Genomic DNA, 20,962 nt, shown 5'->3' on the forward strand with positions numbered 1-20,962 from the left:
TCCAGATTAATCCGACAGGGAGGCTGGGGAGACGGGACGGCCCGGAGGGAGGGGACACCCGGGCTTCCCCTCTGGGGTCCCAGGCCCCGGGTTCCAAACTGCGTTGGAAAGACACAACTGGATCTGAATCCGGCTTGATCGGTTCAAGGGGAGAGGGGGGAGACCAGCTGCATCGCCGTAGGGCGATGCTACAAAATAGCCAATTCAACCAGAATAGAGCTGAAAGGGCCCTTGGAGGTCCTCTAGTCCAGCCCCCCTGTTCAAGCAGGAGACCCTAGGCCATTTCAATCGATCGATCGATCAATCAGAATATTCCCCAGCCAGTGTGCGTGGATCTTATGTCCCAGAATTCCCCAGCCAGAATGGGAGGACTTCAACTCCCAGAATTCTCTAGCCAGCATGCGGCTGGGGAATTCTGGGTGTTGAAGTCCTCCTCTCTTTGAGCGGCCAGGGTTGAGAAACGCTGATTTAATGGACCCCGTTTTGTTGAGTGCTATTCACAGCCACAGTTGCTTAGCGCCTCGGCAAGGAAACCAAGTGGCGCATGATTAGAGAACCTCCACAGGTAAAGGCAGTCTACCTCTGGATATGAAACTGGCAAGAATCTTGTGGGGGGGGGTGCAAACAACGGAAGGAGGGTAGAACAGTTAGGCCTACAGTTTCACAAGCCTAAGGCAGGCTATATCCGAAAGGATCCCTTCATCTGGATAAACCATGGATTGGTAAATGAGTTTTGCCGGTCCCAGAATCCCAGAAACCTATGGCGGATCCCACCAAACGGCTGAATTTTCAGCTTGCCGGGACGTTTCCCGAACGTGGCTCGTGGCCCAGTCCACAGGGGGGAGAGCGGGATCCGAATTAGCAAAATGTGTTTGTGTTTGCAATTTGTTTGACATCAACAGCCGGCCGCGGGGAGCCTGCGTCTGTGCAAAAGCTTGCTTGTTTTTCGGCACAAATATGTTTGTCTTGGTCTTTCTCCCTTATTTTTCCCTGCAGAGAGGCAAAAATGACAGCAGGCACTTCATTTTTGTGCCCCGGGACGGAGCAGGCGGCTTCAACCTGGGTAGGAAATAGAAGGCTACATTCACACATTTGTGGGAAGGCCACGTTTTGTGGGGAACCCCCAGCTATGATGATTTCTAAACCACGGTTCAGGGAGGAGGGACTACCACCCCGTTAAACCAACGAGGATTGACGTATTGTGAATCCGGTCCTTGACTCTTTTCCACATGCAGACAGGCAACGTCGGAATAAAGAACAAAGGCGGAGCATCGTAGAATGGAGAAGTCTTTAGAGGTCATCTAGTCCAGCTCCCTTCTCAGGGGAGGAGTCTTGGTACATCAGTGTGGCCTCTAATGTGGGAATCGGGGCCCGGCCCTCAGCACAAACCACCATGCCTAATTCTAGCCAGAAAGTCCAGGCTGAGTTAAAGATGAAATTGACCAAGTTGCAGTTGACAGACCAACATGCAATTATCCAGCATGCAATTGACTAGCAATTAACATGGCTCTAGGCACTTCCAGCAGAATAAAAATCAAGATCTATCTATCTATCTATCTATCTATCTATCTATCTATCTATCTATCTATCTATCTATCTATCTATCTATCTATCTATCTATCGCACTTTTACCATGTCTGGGAAAGACACCAATCCCAGCACAAAACTTTTGCCTGTTTTTTTAAAACTTGTTCAGTTTTACTTGTACTTTTTTTTTACTAGTTCAGCAGAGTACAAAATACAATGCAAGCAGATAAAAACCATCTTCCAATTCAGAAATTTCCTTGGAAAATTCTCTCTGCTAAGGTGGAGCTGAGGAGACGAGGCAAAGAAAAAGGAGAGAACGTGGGGGGGGGGAAAGGAGGAATATAAGCATTTGGCCCTCTTTAAATAAATATTTTGCCTGCGCTCGATGTAAACAATCCTGCATCGCGGGAAATTTTTGTTATCGTACAACATGCACAATCTTGCAACGTGGATAATGTTAAAAATTGATATCAGGGGTGGTGGTGGGGGGAAGTCGGTACAAGGATGTTTGCGTTCTGGGAAAGACTAAACTAAAGTGTGTTGTGTTAGAGAGAGAAAAAAAATGCTTACAGAAAAAAAAATTGTGTAGGCTAGGGCTAGGCTGAAGTCGCAAATAATAATATTAAAAAAATCCGGAGCAAACGTCCGTCGAGATAGATTCAAAACATTTCTGCCCACTTTATGAGAAGAAAGATTTCAGAGAAGGGGAGGCATTCCCAGAAACGAAGAAGGAAAAAAACCCTTTGCCAATGTTCGAAAAATGAGAAAAGCTGACGGGACATCAAGCAGGGGGAATGTGGGCTTATGATGCCGGCCGCAGCCCAGATCTTTTCGTGTCCCGGTTAATGATTGTTGATGAGGGTGAAAAGTTCCCAGCTTGCTCAGGAAGAGAAAAAAAACATTCATTCCCAAACCAAGAGGGCTCCTGGCATGCGGAAGACCTGAGAGACTCCGCTGGACGACATGGAAAGGATTCCGGGAGGGGAGGACCAAGGGCTGAGTGAAAAATTCTGCGAGGGGGAACTGGAGTTAATGGGGGGAAAATGGGGGAGAGCCCAGTGTCTCTTGCAGAAGGAGGAGAGGGGACTGATGGAAACAGAATCACCGGGCTGGAAGGAACCTTAGAGGTCTTCTAGTCCAACCCTTGCTCAAGCTGGGTATCCTAGAGCAGAGACAGGGACCGGTTCCGTGGAGAGAGGTTTTCCCACGGACCGGAGGGAGGGAGGGAGGGAGGGAGGAAGGGAGGGAGGGAGGGAGGAAGGAAGGAAGGAAGGAAGGAAGGAAGGAAGGAAGGAAGGAAGGAAGGAAGGAAGGAAGGAAAGCGAGGGAGGCCAGGTACCCTCCCTGAAGAAGGCGACAACCATTCTCCTCCATATCCTGGCCAAAAAAAAACCTCTGCAGGTTGATGAATCCTTTAAGTCTGTCTTTCCCATCCACGCAGCTTGAAGAGGAGTGGATTTCAACTCCCAGAATCCCCCAGCCAGCCTTAATTCTCCCTCAGTCCTGGGAGTTGAAGTCCACCCATCTTCAGGCTCCCAAGGTTGACCAAATCTGCTTTAGAGGAGGTGCATTATTTGAGTGTGTGTGTGTGGGGGGGTGTCTTTCTTCTTCCTTCACCTTCTTCTTTTGGAGGCCTCTATATTTTGCACGCTGGTTCAAGCCACCTGTGACATTAAACGAACCCATCGCCGTTTGCCAAAGCCACGCCGGGGCGCTGCCCATCCACGTGGCGAGGACAAGGGTGCCCAGTGTTTTTGCGAAGGAACGATGGGCCATTATTTGAGCAGAGGGAGGGCTGCAGGGAGAGGGCGAAGTTATTTCAGCCAGCCGGAGAGTGCGCATGGAGGAGGCCGGCTGCGCATTGCTGCACACTGAAGCACGGTGTCCTTTTGCCGTTTCGGTGGCCAGAAGCCAACCGGCTGGCAGTCCACTATTTGCTTTGGAACAGGAAGCGTTTCCCCTCTGCTATTTATACAGTTACCTCAGGAATAAACCAATTACTCGCGTCCGAAAACACAGCCACACGCAACGCCCGCGCCACACCTCTGCAAAATCGGGGGAAGAACGGCTTTGCAAAATGCGACTTTGCTCTCGGTTCGGCCGGCTGGGCTGTCAATTGTGTTTCATTAACAAACTGCAGTTAGACAAGGGTCCCAGAATAGCCTGGGAGAGGCTGGGTGGAAGGTTGAGGGGGGGGCATGAAGGAGGGAAAAAGAAGACAGAATAACAGTAGTTGGAAGGGACCTTGGAGGTCTTCTAGCCCAACCCCCTGCTCGGGGAAGGAAAAACTATACCATTCCAGACAAACGGCTGTCCAGTGTCTTCTTGAAAACCCCCAATGATGGAGCACCCACAACCTATGGAGGGAAGAGATTCCGCTGATTAATTGTGGAGGGGAAGGGAAGGAAGAAGAGAGAGGAGAGGAGAGAAGCCTTCTCAGCAACCATCACAAAGGCACACAATGCAGCCAAGCCACAACTCTCCTTTCAGGGCGAGGCAGGGGAGACTTTGGGGATCAGACGCAGCGCAGGCTCTTCTGCCTGCGGATCGAAACCGTCTTGAAAGCCCAGGCGGTGAGGGCAAATCCCGGAGGAGGAGAGAAAGAGCCGGAACAGGCCAAGGCCTGTCTGCGGTTCCCGTCGCACTTGGCTTTCGGCTCTGCCCGGCTTAGGTGGCACCGGCTAATTCCAGAGACTCTGGAACCACGCCTGCCTCTGCCATTACTCACTCACCCTCTTTCAAAGCCACTTTCTTACTCATCGTGGCCCTTCTGTCCTATTGACATTTCGGCAGAATGCATGGATTCCTAACAAGCAGAGTTTCCCAAGCCTGGCCATGGGTAGATTGGGGGTGGGGGGTGCTTCGAGTCCCAGAATCCCCCAGCCAGTTGTGCTGGCCTCCAGAGGTTGTGGGTGCCCCAACACTGGAGGCTTTCGAGAAGAGACTGGACAGGCGTTTGTCTGGTATGGCACAGACTAGACGACCTCCGAGGTCCCTTCTGGCTCTCTTCTGATTGATTGATTGATTGATGGAAACGGTCCAGGGTCTCCTGCTGGAGCCGGGGGTCGGACTAGAGGACCTCCCAGGTGCCCTCCGGCTGGCTCTTGCCGGGACGGAGCCCGGCCGGGCTGGGCGGCGCGTCTGGGCGGCCGGGCGGGCGCTCCGCCTCGGGGGTGTCCCCGTCCCGCCCCGAGAGCCGCCCCTGGGGCCGCGCCCCGCCCGCCGCATCCCGGCAGCGCCCGGCCGCGCTGACAGTCCGGCTCCGCTCCTGCCGCCGCCGCTGCTCTTGCTGCTGCTGCTGCTGCCCGGGCCGAGCGGGCGGGCGGCGGCGGCGGAGGGCGGAGGGCCGGAGGAGGAGGGCCGGCTGCCCGCCCCGCTGCAGGATGAGCCCGCGCTGCCTCCTGCGCTCCCTGCCGCTGCTCATCCTGGCCGCCTCCTCGGCCAACGCCAGCAACTGGCTGTGAGTCGGGCGGGCGGGAGGGAGGGCAGGTGCGCCGGGCTCGCCTTCTCACCTGGCGGGCGCGCCGGCCGAAGGGCGCGGGAGGGCGGGCGGGAGGCGGGGGAGGCGGTCGGGGGTCGCCGGGGGAGCCGCGGCGGGCGGGGAAGGGCAGCCCCCGGGGCTCCTCCGCCTCCCCACCGCGCTGGGGACTTTGGGGACTTTGGGGGACCCCCGAAGGAGGAAGGGAGGACGGGCTGGCAAAAAGGGAGGTTTGCTTATTTGGGGGGTGGGTGGGTGGGGGTCGTTTCTATCTTTTAGCCTGAGAAGCCGCTGGGAGTTACCTTGGGGGAAAGGCGGCCGGACGATCCGTTTTACAAATAAAACAAAAAATAAAAGCCTGGCTAGCAGAATCGTTGTGAAGAAATAGAATAGAATAGAATAGAATAGAATAGAATAGAATAGAATAGAATAGAATAGAATAGAATAGAATAGAATAGAATAGAATAGAATAGAATAGAATAGAATAGAATAGAATAGAATAGAATATAGAAGGGACCCCGGAGGTCTTCTAGTCCAGCCCCCTGCTCAAGCAGGAGGACCTATATCATTTCAGACAAGTGACTGTCTAGTCTCTTCTTTAAAACCTTCAGGCATGATAGATGAGAGAGAGAGAGAGGGAGAGAGAGAGAGAGAGAGAGAGAGAGAGAGAGAGAGAGAGAGAGAAATAATAGAGAGAGAGAGATTAGAGAGATGATAGATAGAGATAATACATTAGACACAGATGATGGATGGATAGATAGATATGAGAGAGAGGTTTTGGTACATGGAAACCTAAGGGAGCACACAGCCAGGATGAAGCCAGACGGAGGAATAAATGCTAGTTCCCAGGTTACTGCCACAATTTGAATGTTGACCCAACTTATCTTCGCGGTTCCCCGTTTAAAGGCTTGTAATCCAACTTCTCTGGGTAAACCTTTCATTCTTGGGCAAACAGTAAACCCACTTTTAGCCAGTTATCATCCCTTACACGATTGCCGCCGCGGTTGGACGATAAGACTTGAAATGACCAGCCTCCACTTTAAAGCCAACCGAAGGGACGATTTTGTCAAAATGTGCGGGTTTATGCCTTTTTTTATTCCCCCCCCCCTTTCTCTCACGGCTGACCAAGAACTGGAGAACAGGATGCTAAGGCTGGTTTTGCAGGCCCCGGAGCCGGTAACCGAGGGCTCGGATTGAAAAAGCTCGGGGGTTCGCCTGCTCTGTTGACCCGCTTTGTGGATGTTATTATGCAGAATAATTCTGCAACCTGCCCAGCTTCCCACCCTCCCCTTCTTCTCAAGAGGGTGAGAGGAAACAAAGTAGTTAGATCAGACTTACCTGCCTCTTCCCTTGCTTTAAATGGATGCTTTTGACGGCCGAACTCTGCTTCTTTGGTCTCTCGCGAGGCTGAAATAAGATACACGAGTAAGGCAATTATTGCTTTAAACGGGGATGGAAAACTAGAATTTATAGGAAGACCTCTTCGGACAGGGATTGATGATGGTTGCTCTCCCTCTACAGTGGGTCCGTTTAGATTTCTCTTGATTACCTACTCATCCTTCTAAACATACGTTTTTCTTTTGAATGCAAGTAGTTGGGAAAGTAGCTTTAAATTTTCTGTCTTCGTCTTTTTCTGGTATGCCTGTGAGAACCCCGGTTTCTTTGTGCGTGTGGAGCTGTCACCCCTCACAATCTTGCTTGCCTCCAGAAAACTGGAGGTTTTCAGGAAGAGACCGGACAGCCATTTGTCTGAAAATGGTATAGACTAGAAGACCTCCAAGGTCCCTTCCAGCGCTATTCTCCCGTTATTCTTATTATTTATTTAACTCAGTGTTTCTCAGCCGTGACAGCTTTAAGATGTGAGGACATCAGCTCCCAGAATTCCCCAGCCAGCAGGAAGAAAGCGACTTACGGCCGGTGTTGCACTTACGACGGTCGCAGCACCCCTGCGGTCACATGCCCCAAACTCAGGGGCTTGGCAAATGAATCATATTTATGACGGTCACATGATCCCCTTTGGCCACCTTCTGGCAAGCCGAGTCAAGGGGGGGGGGAGAGCCAGAAATCGCTTAACAAGCGTCTTACTAGCTTAACGTCTGCAGCGATTCGCTTAAGGAAGGTCGTAAAACGGGGCAAAGCTCAGTTAGCAGCAGTCTCGTTTAGCAACATAAAACTTTGGGCCCCGCTGTGGTCCTATGTCAAGGACTATTTGCTTTTCAACCCTGAAAGCCGGTTCATATATTGCAGAGCTAGCTATAAAAATCTCAGTGGCTCCACAGCTTCGGGCTGCGAGTGGGCATCAGCCATCGGCCGCAGGGGCTCAAGCGGTCCTCCCTCCCTCCCTCCCTCCCTCCCACCCCTTCCCCAGCCTTTCTTTCATCCGCTTTTGGCACCGGCCAAATTTGCAGCCCGCCTTGATTTTTCTTCCTCCAGTTCAACAACAAGTGCGATTAACAGTATCATAAAGACGAAGGCAAATATTTGCGGCTTAAATTGAGACCCGGATGCGGAGCTGGGACTGGTTCAAGAGAAACTGGGGCCCGGCCCGGCTGGCTCTCGGTCCGAGGACAACCCCAGTTCGAGGTGCCCCAAAGTGTGGGTGCGCGGGGCAGCCTTGAGGGGTCCTTCTCTGCAGGAGTGGAGGAAAAAAAATCCTTATTTATCCGGCCACGTCGAATGTTCGGCCTGTTCTTCTCCGCCAATCTGGGTTTTGCAGGGATACAGCTTACATTAAGGGTAGAGCCTGAGCAGGGGGCTGGACTAGAAGATCTCCAAGGTCCCTACCAGCTCTATTCTATTCTAGAGGGGTGCCAGGAAGGGAAAGGCCGGGCGATTAAGGAAACAAGGTTAAAACCTATGAAGGACGGTTGCAGGAATTGGGTATGTCTGGTTTAAGGAAAAGAAGGACGAGTGGGGACAGCCGGCTTCCAATATTTGAGGGGCTGCCCCAAAGAAGAGGAGGGGGTCCAGCTATTCTCCAAAGCCGCTGAAGGCAGGACAAAAAGCAACGGACGGGAACTCATCAAGGAGAGGAGTAACCTGGAAGTAAGGAGAAACTTCCTGACAGTTGGAACAATTAACCAGTGGAGCAACTTGCCACCAGAAATTGTGGCCGCTCCGTCACTGGAGGTTTATAACAAGAGAGTTATAAACCATTTGTCTGAAATGGTCTAGGGTCTCCTGCTTGAGTAGGAGGTTGGGCTAGAAGACCTCTGAGCTCCCTTCCAACTTGGTTATTCTGCTACAACGTGGAGTTTTAACACATTTCCGGATTTTGGAATGAAAAAAAACTGGGAAGGGGGGGGCGCTAATGAGAGAAAGAGGGGGAGGGCAAGTGGGGTGCAAACGGAGTAGCCTTTCGCGTTGTTGAGCGGTTTGGAAAAGCAGGTGCTGTCATTTTGCAAAATGGGGAAGGGGAGAATTTTTCCCCCACGCTTCAGACCCCCCAAGTCTTAATTCTGAGAGTTGAAGTCCGCAAGTCTTAAAAGTGACCAAGTTCGGAGACCCCCCCCTGCCTTAGAGAAAAAGCGACGATGAATAAAATGCAAGTGGGGTTTCACCACCACCACCACCCCCCTTCTTGTTGCATATTGTGCAAATCCAGCTGCTTTGGCAGAAAGACAATCCTTCTGCTGCGATTATGGGGTTTGAACCGGGCTGAACCGTATTTCTTCCAACTTTGGGTGGTTTTTGAGGTCTCAGGCCCGGTCTTGTCATCCTTCCTGTTTGCCCTCAAGATGCCAGGGGTTCATCTTGGACCGCGACGGCGACCCAGAAGTTGGACAATTGAGACTTTCAGCGCTGGGGGCCGTTTTCTTAAGATTGCCTGTGCGGGATAGTTGCATTTTCCCAGCTTCCCATTTAGCTTCTTTTGACCTTGAGATGAGGAACTGGGGTGGTGGGGGGGAGAGAGAGACGGAGGAGGAAAATGCGATGATTTTTCAAGAGATATTAAATACTTGGAGCAGTTCCACACTGGGATGTGTCTTGTCCTGTAGAATTTTTCTTCCTTTTTGGAAAGGGGGAGAAATCTTCTTGGGCTTTGCTGATTTTAATTTTTTTTTGGGGTGTGTGTGTTGTGTGTCACTACCCAATGTGCATCTGAAGAGAGGGGGGGATAAAGGGGGTCTGTGGCAAGCATGTATGTGTGTGTCGTCTCGGGCCTGTGTGTACCCGGGTGTGGGAGCCATCCCAGCCATTTTTTACCCTGGCGAGGAACTTATTCTTTTTTCCTTTAGGCAGTTGATGGAGACGGACATATTTTCACAGAAACCCTGCCCGGATTAGCGGTTAAGCTCTCCCAGCGCGTTTCGCAATAAAACAAGAGAGTGTTTAGTTCGTATACATAAATATTATACGAAAATATTATCTTTTCAAGAAAAGATAGGACCGCCATTTGTCTGGGATGGTGTAAGGACTCCTCCCTTAGGCAGGGGGCTAGACTAGAAGACCTCCAAGGTCCCTCCCAGCTCTATCACTTTAAAAGAGTTTCTAGAGAGAAGACGTTGCTGGAAATCGCCTCGCCATCCTTCCTGTGCGAAGTGCGAATAACGGTCCTGAGTCACATTTTTTTTTCAGCGCCGTCGTTAACTTTGAACAGGTCGCTAACCGAACTGTGTTAAGCCGAGGACTGTCCGTAGCGCACGGGCGCCCAGGCTGGGATTCGCTTTTTGTAAGGAGTAATCCGAGCGTGTCGAAGTGGCTCTCCGGAAACACCGCCATGCGAGGACTATCTTGGGATAACGTGTAAATGTCCGTGTCAACCTTTCAAGGGCTGTGAAGAGGGCCCCAAGCACTCTCTCCGGTCAGTCGAAACGTCAGGGCTGTGAGCCACACATTGTGCGATGTAGCCGAAAGGTTAAAGATGGCTCCTGGAGGCGGAGACCCCCGGCTGGTGGGGCCGGTGTTGGAGCAGGGCCCGGCATTCGAACGATGTGGCCCCTGGGATCTGCGGCAAAGCCTCGTCCTGACCACCCTCCCAAGGCTGCGCTTGTGGTGGGTCAGTGGGCTTCCTCAAACTCCTGGGAGGAAAGGCAGGATGTTGGCGGGAGGAAGAGAGAGAAGAGCAAGGAGAAGCGCTTACGAAAGAGACGGCGAGACTTTAGAACAGGGGTCTTCAACCTTGGCCCTTGGATGGCTGGTGGACTTCAACTCCCAGAATTCCTCAGCCAGGAAAAAGACTAAGGATGGCATGATAGCGGGGTTCCAGTGTTTGAGGGGCTGCCACAAAGGGGGGCAGGGGGGGGGAAAGGGCCCAGCTATCATCCAAAGCACCACAAGGCAGGAGAAGAAGCAACGGATGGAAATTAAATCAAGGAGAGAAGCAATCTAGAATTAAGGAGAAACTTCCTGACAGTGAGGACAATTAACCAGTGGAACAACCCGCCTCCAGAAGCGGTGAATGCTCCAACACTGGGAGTTTTTAAGAAGAGACTGGACAGCCATTTGCCTGAAATGGTACAGGGTTTCCTGCCTGAGCAGGGGGTTGGACTAGATGACCTCCAAGGTCCCTTCCAACCTTATGATTCTATGTTCTGTGCGTCTGGTGGGCATCGGCCCCTGCAACAAAGAGCATCTTGTGCCCCCTTTGGCCAGGGATATGTCCACCAAGGGGCCTTTTCCTACACCCTGGAAACCACCACCCCCCTCTCCCCGGCTGATCCTGCCCTGCGTTGATTTGTGTTCCTTTTCTTGTCGGTGTGTATAAAAAGGAAGGAGGATCTGTCAAAAATGTTGAAAAGGGCTCGGAGGCTCGCAAGACGTGTCGGGACTGGCATCCTTTGCAAATTGCCTTGCGTGAATCGAAGCCAGAGGTGCAGATCCTTGGGTGTGCTCCCAGCTCAAACCCCGAAAGAAAGAAAGAAATCGCTGGGTGGTGTGTGTGTGTGTGTGTAAAACCTAGTTCTCCTTCCCACCTCTTATCTTCCTGCTGCTGCCTGCATGAAGACACGTCTTTATTGAATTGGCAGCTTGTTAGGAAACTTTCCTACTAGGCGACACCAGTACATAAAAGGCAGGATATGCGGCAAAGGGGCAGAATCGCTAGAAAAGAACTTTCGTGGCTGGGGGTTAAACTGGGAGGTCATGCCAATCAAAGAATGACAGCGTGGGAAGGAAGGGACCTTGGAGGTCTTCTAGTCCAACCCCCTGCTCAGGCAGCAGACCCTAGACCATTTCAATCAATCAATCAATCAATCAATCAATCAATCAATCAATCAGAACAGAGCTGAAAGGGACCTTGGAGGTCTTCTAGTCCAACCCCCGGCTCAAGTAGGGGACCCCCTAGACCATTTCAATCAATCAATGAGGCCTTAAAAACCTCCAGTGAGGCACCTTTTCACGAAGCTCTGCTGAGCCACAAGACAAGACATCTGGCAGACTGTTTTTTTCCTTCGTTTCCCCCCCCTCTTGAGCCTGGAGGACAGCAGCTTTTATCGCTGAAACAACAGGCGTTAATCTTCATTTTCATCCTCCCCGTAGCAGTAATAAGCATTTGTTTGGGAAAGCTCTTATCTGGAGCATCTGTTTGGAAGGATTTGAAAGAGGAGTTCTGGAGACGCCTCTGCCTCTGCTTTGATGCTGCCATCGGCTGGAAAAACTCTGGGAACTCTCCCGGGGGATGGGGAGGGGGGGACAAGTGGGGGGGCGGAAGAATATGGTTTGACCGGCTTGCGCTGCCAAAATGGCAACCTCCTATGCTCCTGTCCTGGCCATCTGGTGATCCCTTGCAAAGGGTGCGTGACAACGGGTAGGATCAGGCATATATTACGTGTTGTATAGAGTTTTAATTGCCCTGTACACCGCCCCGAGTCCTTCGGGAGAGGGGCGGTATATAAATCCAAATAATAAATAATAAATAAATAAATAGAAGAGGGAGGGGGGTTGGAGAGCAGCCTATCTCAGGACTGCTTAGGAATCCTAATTAGGAACGGTGTAGGTTCCCCTGCTTGGACAGGGGGTCGGACTAGATGGCCTCTCGGGGCCCTTCCGACTTCTCAAAAGTCCCTTCCGGCCCGACGATGCCATGACTCCTTTGAGTTCAGCGAGGATGTGCTGGTCCCCAGCAGCTTTTCAGCCGCTGCAGCTGCAGCCTGCAGGGTTTGCTGACTTCGTGCAGCGGGGAGCAGCCAGGAGAAAAAAAAAAAAAAGGCCCAGCCTGGCCTTCGGGAGGGGGAAGCGGTTTGGAGGGAGCCTCCGCTGGATCACAGCGCTGCCCAGGCCGAGGGAGGTTCCTGGCAGCCCCTGTCCTCATTCTGCTGATCTTGGCCGGATCTCCACGGCTTTGGCTTCTTCTCCCAACGGCCCTGGGACACAGTGAGTCTCCTCAGGCCTGACAGGGCCGGCCCTGTCCACTTCCGTTTTGGGGGGAGACAAAGGACAGCTGTTGAGCTGGAGAAGCGACAGGATGCAGGACAGGTTTGGGGAAGGGGCACAGCCTGGGGGGGTTGGACTGGAAGACCCCCAAGGTCCCTTCCAACTCTGTTATTCTATAACCTATAATCCCAGATCAATCAATCAATCAGATCAACCTGGCTTAGGTGGGAACAAGCAGGCTGGGAATCTCCAGCTCATAGCCAGGAAGCTTGAGAAGAGTATCCGGCCGTTGCAAAAATTGGGGGTGTCTAATTGAATGAAAAGAAGGACTGGGGGGTGACAGGACAGCAGCCTTCCAGTATTTGAGGGGCTTCCCCAAAGAAGTGGGGGTCACCCTGTTCTCCAAAGCACCCGAAGGCAGGACAAGAAACAACGGATGGGAACTAATCCAGGAGAGAAGCAGCCTAGAACTAAGGAGAAACGGTCTAACACTGAGGACAATTATATACATATACATATGTACGTATACATATACAAAATAAAAATAGGAAATTAGGGGAAGAAGAAAGAAAGAAAGGAAGGGGGGAGAGGAAAAATACGAGCTACGAGGGAAGAAAAAAAAAAAGTTGGCCGAGTTTAATCCCCGTGTCCCCCCCCCCGGCAGGTACTTGGCCAAGCTCTCTTCGGTGGGCAGCATCTCCGAGGAGGAGACGTGTGAGAAGCTGAAGGGGCTGATCCAGCGCCAAGTCCAGATGTGCAAGAGGAACTTGGAGGTCATGGACTCGGTGCGCCGGGGGGCGCAGCTGGCCATTGAGGAGTGCCAGTTCCAGTTCCGTAACCGCCGATGGAACTGCTCCACCTTGGAGAGCCTGCCGGTCTTTGGCAAGGTGGTCACGCAAGGTACGGCGGTCCCACAGGGGGCCAGTGGGGAGAGGGCAAGGCGGCAGAGGAGGAGGGTGTGGGGAATTCTGGGAGCTGAAGTCCGTGCATTTTCAAGTCACCATGGTTGAGAAACACTGCATTTAAACGGCTCTCAATTCTTCTTCTTTCCTCCTCTTCTCCTTCTCCATCTTCTTTCCAACCTTCCATCTCTCCATCTCCATCTCTCCTTCCTCTCCTCCTCCATCCTCTCCTGCACCCTCTTCTCCGTCTTCCTTCTCCTCCTCCCCTGCACAGCTTTCCTTTAACAAGTCGGCCTTCCTAGTCGGTCACCAAAGCCTGCAATGAAATGTAGCGGCGAGGAACAAGAGCTTTTAGCCCAGAGCTGCCAAACCTGGTGGAGACATAGATTGCTTTCCCCACCACCTTGCTTTTAGGGCTCTGACGATCAAATGTTGTAGGTTTTTTTTTGCACCTTACTGACAGGTTTCCAGGGAATCTGCAGCAGAGGTGGGCGGGGGGGGGAGAGATTGGGTGGAAACGCTTCTCCTAAGCGCTTGCTTCTTCTTCTCCTCCATCTGTTAATCGCTGGATTTGCATCTGGCCTCCCTTTGAGGCAGCCAGCCTCCTCCTTTTCAAAAGCCCCCTTGGCTTCTAATTTAACTTTCCCTTGCTTGTCTTCAGGGAGGGGAAAGGCGGGGGGGGGGGCTGCTCTGTGCCCTGGACATACCAAAAATACCAAGGAATGAAGCTCGCTCTCTTCCCAGCGGCCGCAGAGCGAGACCAGCTTAGCTTCAGCCTGTCATTAACCACAATTAATTCAAAGGTCGTGCAGTTGCTTCTCCAGATGGAGGTGTCCCCGTTTCCCCCACACACACACTCTCTTCCCGGAGCCAAAGCTGCCCAGATTGGCCAGGTTTGGGCTTTGAAAGCCTCTCGCCCCGAAAGAGGGCATTTCTGCCCATTCCTTTGCTCCGTTTGGGGAGGAGAGTGGCCGAGGGAGGGAGGGAGGGCAGCGAAAGGGTCGAGACAGAAGCCTCTGTCCTGCCTCTAACCACCATGGGCAGGAACTGGATGTCGCAAGGTTTCATGGAGAACCGCTAAACCAATATTCCCTCTGGCTTGCAGAGGCCTGCCCCACCCCACCCGCCGGCATCGGGAGGGGAGGGGGGCACAGACCGCCATCTCTTCTAGAGCTTCTCCAGAGGAATGGGGGGGGGGGAAACAGGGCGATCTCCTTTACAGGGCCGGAAAGTTCGGCGAGAGACCAAGCGAGGACACGCGCAGAATATATTTAATTTATATGCTCAGGCAGGAGAACCTATACCATCTCAGACAAGCGACTGTCCAGTCTCTTCTTAAAAACCTCCAGGGATGGAGCGCCCACGACTTCTGGTGGCAAGCAGTTCCACTGGTTAATCGTTCCCACTGTTGGGAAGTTTCTCCTTGATTCCAGGCTGCTTCTCTCCTTGGTCAGTTTCCATCCGTTGCTTCTCCTCCTGCCTTCTGGTGCTTTGGGAGAATAAGTTGACCCCCCACACACACACTCTTCTCTGTGACAGGCCCTCAAATAACAAACCCGGTTGCCTTGTGTTCGTCTTCTTCTCCTCTTCTAGCGGCATCCGCTATGTCATCGGCTTGGGAGGACCCCGGCCACGAGTTGATCTAAGAGGCATGTTTCTGTTTGACTAAGCCTGCTCCCAAACGGCTCCCATTCATGCTGCTACTGACCACATCTAGGGGTCTTTTTTTGGACCAAGAGTTTTAAACACACACACACACACACACACACACACATCAAACTAAGAGTCAAAAGTTAGAAAACATATGCAGGTAATCCTCGTCGTACCAGCAATTCAGTGACCTTCACGACGGCTATAAGCAAGATGTGATCGCCGGCGTCTTTTTTCGTTTCGTTTCTGTTCTGCCAGGGACACGAGAAGCGGCCTTCGTCTACGCCATCTCCTCCGCTGGCGTCGCCTTTGCCGTGACCAGGGCCTGCAGCAGTGGAGAGCTGGAGAAGTGTGGCTGTGATCACACGGTGCACGGCGTCAGCCCTCAGGGTAAGGCTCCTCTCCTCCCCGTGGAGAAACGGGCCCGGCGCAGAGCTTCGGTGGCGTCGGCATCCTGTCTTACAAAACCGTGGGAGCCGTTTCGTTTAGCCGCAGGAAAACGCCGCCACGCGCTCCCTTGAAAGCCACTAACGCTTTTTTTTCTTGCGCTATCACACCGTTGTTTTATCAATTCGGGGGTTTTTTAAAATCCTTTTTGTTATTTTGTGCGAAGAGGAGGACGACTGTGAGGTCCTGGGTGCTCTCTGGACGTGGTGCTTTTCTTGCAGACATTTCATTTCACCCAACTAGGGAACATCATCAGCAGAAGAATGGAGTGGGCTTTGCATTTCTGGTATTGAAGATGTTCCCAAGTTGGATCATGAAACATATCAAGAGTGCACTGAGGACCCTACACTCCTCCTCCTCCTCTTCTCCACACACCCTGCTCTCTTCTAGCACTGACGATATTACCTAGCTGGGTCCTGAAACGTCTGCAAGGAAACCACACTCAGGGAGCATCAGGGACCCTGCACAGTTCAACGCTGAGCTACAAATATTCTCGTCTCTTGGCATCGAGTTCTTCCTCTGTTTCTGCCTCTAGGTTTCCAGTGGTCCGGCTGCTCCGACAACATCGCTTACGGCGTTGCTTTCTCCCAGTCGTTTGTGGACGTGCGGGAGAGAAGCAAAGGGGCGTCTTCCAGCCGAGCCCTCATGAACCTCCATAACAACGAAGCCGGGCGAAAGGTAACAGCGCCACGGGCCTGCCTACCCCTCCAGCAACTACTCCCAAGGTAAGCCTCGGCCTCCTCGTTGCAGCTACCTCAACTTCTTTTTCCCAGGCCATCCTGAACCACATGAGGGTGGAGTGCAAGTGTCACGGCGTGTCGGGCTCGTGCGAGGTCAAGACCTGCTGGAAAGCCATGCCTCCCTTCCGCAAAGTGGGCCACGTGCTGAAGGAGAAGTTTGACGGGGCCACCGAGGTGGAGCAGCGGAAGATCGGCTCGGCCAAGGTGCTAGTCCCCAAGAACTCCCAGTTCAAGCCGCACACGGACGAGGACCTGGTGTATCTGGATGCCAGCCCCGATTTCTGCGACCACGACCTCAAGAACGGCGTGCTGGGCACCCAGGGGAGGTCTTGCAACAAGACCTCCAAGGCCATCGACGGCTGTGAGCTCATGTGCTGCGGCCGGGGATTCCACACGGACGAAGTTCAAGTGGTAGAGCGCTGCAGCTGCAAGTTCCATTGGTGCTGCTTTGTCAAGTGTAAACAGTGCCACCGGCTGGTGGAAATGCACACGTGTCGGTGACCGGGGGAGGAAAGCCAGCCAGCCAGCCAGCCATGGATAACTTATGGGACGCGGTCTTGAGCTCCCTGACCGAAAAGGGTGGCGAAGGAGGGAACAGAGAGCCTTTTTTTAAAAAAAAGAAAGAGAAAAAGAAGAAAAATATTTAAAGTTTCCAATCGTGATTGTAATTTGGGGTTGGGAAGAGGGCATGGTTACCGTACACAAGTGGCCGTCGACCCACGACGGCCGCTGAGTTTTGCCCCCTTTTGCGAGACCTTGGCTGCCCCGGGTTGTTAAGTGAATGGCTGAGGTTGTTAAGCTAGTGAGACGGTTGTTAAGTGGATCGGGCTTCCCCACTGACTTTGCTGGTCCCAAGGTGGAAAATTTCTCCCTTCGTTCTCTCCTTGATTCCATCTTTTACTTCTTGTCCTGGCTTCAGGTGCTTTGGAGAACAGGTGTCCTTCCTTTTCTCTTGCTGTTTCCTTCCTTCCTTCGTCTTTCATTTCCTTCCTTCCTTCCTTCCTTCCTTCCTTCCTTCCTTCCTTCCTTCCTTCGTCTTTCATTTCCTTTTTCTCTTGCTTTTCCTTCATTCCTTCCTTCCTTCCTTCCTGGTATCCATCCATCCCTCTCTCTTTCTTCTGCCTTATAAAACCCTAGGGCTGGAAGATGATCTTGGAGGTCATCTAGTCTAACCCCCTGCTCCGGCAGGAAACCCCACACCATTTCAGTCAAATGGTGGTCCAGTCTCTTCTTAAAATCTTCCACTGTTGGAGCACCCACAACTTCTGGAGGCAGGTTGTTCCACCGGTTAATGGTCCTCACTGTCAGGAAATTCCTCCTTAATTCCAGGTCGCTTCTCTCCTTGCTTAGTTTCCCTCCGTTGCTTCTCGTCCTGCCTTCAGGTGCCTTGGAGGATAGGGGGGGGCAGAGCCCTCAGCTATTGGAAGACGGCTATCATGTCACCCCGATCCTCCTCTTTGTTAAGACTAGACATACCCAATTCCTGCAACCGTTCTTCACGTCCGGAAGAGACCCGACTGTCCGAATTGCTGGCTCCTTTTTTGCAATGCCTCTCTCCTCCTGGAAGGGCCCCACCTTTCCCTCAAAGAGGGAGGGGGCAGGCGGGCAGGCAGGCAGGGGGACCAGCATCCAAGGCTGCCTATTTCTGCCACAGCTGCGATGGGACGGGGGAGTCATGGGCTCACCGGAAGATGCGCCAGATGAGGTCCAGCTGTAGGTTTTTTGGGGGGCTGCTGAACGACACAACGGCAACTTCTCCTGGACGGCGAGTGCTGACTTGCGTGCCCAGAAGGGGCCAATATCTATTCTTTGTTCCCCCCCCAAAAAAGGGGGGGGCAGACCAAAATTTGTGCGAAGATTCATTGCTTGCTAACATTACACACACAAATAGAGATGGGAAGGCCTGGGGGGAAAAACCTGGGAAAAATTGGGGATGAGGGGGGGGGGGAGAGAAAAAGGATTATTTTTTTAAAAAAAAATTTCCAAAGCTGTTTGGAAAAAAATGGGGACCCCCCCCCCAGGCTTTCCCACATCTACATACAAAAGGCCACATTTTTTACCCCTTTCCTACTGTCCGTAGCCACACACAACGGGTCAAAGAGGCGCCAATTTGGGACGCTCAAGGGTGGGGTGGGGAGGGGGTGCTGCCCCATCAGGCTTGCAGGGAGGGTGGGGGGATACCAGCTTCTCTTTTTCGTCCCCCATCCTGAACGGGACCACTTTCTGCACACGGGGCTGGATAACCCCCAAGGGGGATCTGCTGTGCTGCGGCTGGGCGAGTTTTGGAGTTGAAGTCCACACATTTTAACGTGGCCCAGCTTGATACATGCTCGTCATTAGAAAGCGGGTAGAAATGTAAAAAATAAAAAATAAAAATAAAAAACCTGGGATTCTCTACAGCTAGTCCCCCACTTGTGATCAGTCCAAAATGTCTGTGGTTAAGCAGAGACACGCATTTAGACACGCGTTGCCCCGTTTTACGACTTTGCTTGCCCCAGCTGTTAAGTGAATCAAAATTTATGTTGCTAACGGAAACATTTGTTAATCTGAATTTTGCCCCATTTTGTGACTTTTCTTGCCACCTTTAAGTGAAACCCTGCAGTTGTTAGTCACAGAGTTGCTAAGTGAGTTTGGCTTCTCTGTTGACTTTGCTTCTTTGGGGGGGGGAAGGGGTGGGGGTGTCACGTAACTCCTGAGACATTGCGACCGTCGTAAAGGTAAGCCTGAGCATTTTGCTCAGCGAAAGAGTGGCTAAGTGAGCTCTCTCAAGGAGCTGGGGATTTTCCTTGAGGAAAAAGGCAACCGTGGGCAGTTCTGGCTGCCGGATTTTCCAAGTGAAATCCAGACTTCAGCAGCTGGACAGTACCCGCACCGACTGGTTTGGGAAGCGACTTCACAATTTTTACACCTGCCAAGTGTAAATATTCCCCAGCCAGCCTGTGTGTGTGTGTGTGTGTGTGTGTGTGTGCACACGCACAGGAACGATTAATCAATGGAAGAGCTTGCCTGCTGGAGTTGTGGGTGCTCCATCACTGGAGGTCTTCAAAAATAAGACTGGGCAATCATGTATCTGGGATAGTGTAGAGAATAACAGAGCCAGGAGGGACCTTGGAGGTCTTCTAGCCCAACCTCCTACTCAAGCAGGAGGCCCTAGACCAATCAATCAATCAGTCAGAATACTTGAAGGTCCTCCAGTCCAACCCTCTGCTCAATCAGGAGACCTTAGACCATTCCAGAGAAAACGTGGACCAATCTCTTCTTGAAAACCTCCAGTGATGGAGCACCCGTTAACGTCTGGAGGCAACTTCTGTTCCACTGTTTTCATTGTCCTCACTGTCAGGAAATTTCTCCTTAATTCCAGGTTGCTTCTTGTCTTAAGTTTCCATCCCTTGTTTTTTGTCCCGCCTTCTGGAGCTTTGGAGAACAGGGGGACCCCGCTCCTCTTCTTTGGGGCAGCCCTTCAAATATTGCTATCATGCCACCCCTAGTCCTTCTTTTCTCTAGAGTAGACGTACCTCCCTCCCTCAACCGTACATCCTACAATTTGGCCTCCAGACTCTTCTAGAAACGAAATTCGCTTTTAGCACCAGGGGTCAGTCTAACCCTGGCTCTCTTTGCTGTTGCCGAAACATCCAACACTCAGTGGAGAAATTTTCCCAACGTTCACAGCAAAGCTAGTGCACCACACAATCCTGCCCTACGCTCATCATGGCTGTTGTGGAAAAAGCTACGGCTTTTTCGGGTGGCTTTTTTTTGTGTGTCTGTGTGTGTGTGCTTTCGGCTGTCGTCATGCCGAGTTCCTCCTTTGGCAGCGGAGGAAGAAAGCAAGCCAATTTGACCACTTCCCTTGTGTGTTTCCTTTGCAACGGGGCTCACACAACTCCACCACCCTTCGGAGGAGGGTGGGTTGGTGTGAGATTTCAGAGGCTGCTCTTGCAAGCCGTGTGGTCGTTCGGCTCTTTATTTTTCAGCCGTTTTTCTCCAGCGTGTTTTAAAAAATAATAATAATAAAAAAATACTATGCAACTGGCTGCAGTAGAGAGAAAAGAGAGTGAAAGAAAGGAAGGGAAAGAGAGAGATAAAGGGAGAGAAAGAGAAAGAGGAAAGGGAGGAGAAAGGGAGAGAAAGAAAGAAAGAAAGAAAGAAAGAAAGAAAGAAAGAAAGAAAGAAAGAAAGAAAGAAAGAAAGAAAGAAAGAAAGAAAGAGGGAGGGACAGGCTGCAAACTTTCTAAAACTCCCAGGGATCTAATGCCAAGGCAGAGCAAAAGCAGGACTTTTTGACAAGTGTCTAATCGGTTAACCTGTGGAATTCATTGCCTCAGGATGTGCGGAGGGCAACCAGATCAGCAGGCTTTAAATGGGGACGATAAATCCACAGCTATTTTTGGATGCTGGCGAGAACTGCGACAGGCAACAATAGGAGGGCAGAGCTTGTTCTTCTCTCTCGCTGGCGCGCGGTGTGCGTGTCCCCTCCCGAAGAGGCAATTGGGCAGGTCACCATGAAAACAACATGCTAGAAGCTTCCGATGCGATTTCTGGAGTAGGTGTGTGTGTGTGGGGGGGGGGGGGGTGTTGCTCAGTTCTAGTGGCCTTCCATGGGGCTGCAAAAACCTTGGAAGAAAAGCAAGATGCCGGGATGCTTAACAACCATGTAGCTAACCTCTAACAACTGCAGGGATTCCCCTCAACAACGGTGGCAAGGAGGTTCGTAAAATGGAGCAAACCTCACTTAACAACCGTCTGGCTTAGCAACGGAAATCTTGGGCTCAATTCTGGCCGTTAAGTCAAGGACGACCTGTATGCTCATGTCTTTGTAAGGTGGGGGCCCCTGCCAACTCAAGGGCCACCCTGGATTCTGCAAGAACAGTTCGCCCCCACCGCCGGTGAATTTCCCCTGGCAGACT

The 20,962-nt window shown here is 52.0% G+C and overlaps 1 protein-coding gene across 1 annotated transcript; it reads left to right on the top strand.

Annotated features, from left to right (window-relative positions):
- The first annotated feature begins 4,907 nt into the window (after positions 1 to 4,907).
- On the top strand, positions 4,908 to 16,698 carry WNT4 (Wnt family member 4). Its single transcript, XM_083375443.1, has 5 exons — positions 4,908 to 4,987; positions 12,984 to 13,219; positions 15,130 to 15,261; positions 15,854 to 15,996; positions 16,092 to 16,698. The coding sequence occupies exons 1-5, from the start codon at positions 4,911 to 4,913 to the stop codon at positions 16,557 to 16,559; spliced, it is 1,056 nt and encodes a 351-aa protein (XP_083231569.1). The 5' UTR covers positions 4,908 to 4,910; the 3' UTR covers positions 16,560 to 16,698.
- The last annotated feature ends 4,264 nt before the right edge of the window (positions 16,699 to 20,962 follow it).

Source organism: Vipera ursinii, assembly GCF_947247035.1.
Source record: "Vipera ursinii genome assembly, chromosome: 17".
Classification (NCBI taxonomy): Eukaryota; Metazoa; Chordata; class Lepidosauria; order Squamata; family Viperidae; genus Vipera; species Vipera ursinii.

Coding starts and splice junctions, on each gene's coding strand:
- WNT4 (XM_083375443.1), top strand. CDS start 4,911: ATGAGCCCGCGCTGCCTCCTGCGCTCCCTGCCGCTGCTCATCCTGGCC. Junction 4,988..12,983: donor GCCAACGCCAGCAACTGGCT/GTGAGTCGGGCG, acceptor CCCCCCCGGCAG/GTACTTGGCCAAGCTCTCTT. Junction 15,262..15,853: donor GCACGGCGTCAGCCCTCAGG/GTAAGGCTCCTC, acceptor TTCTGCCTCTAG/GTTTCCAGTGGTCCGGCTGC.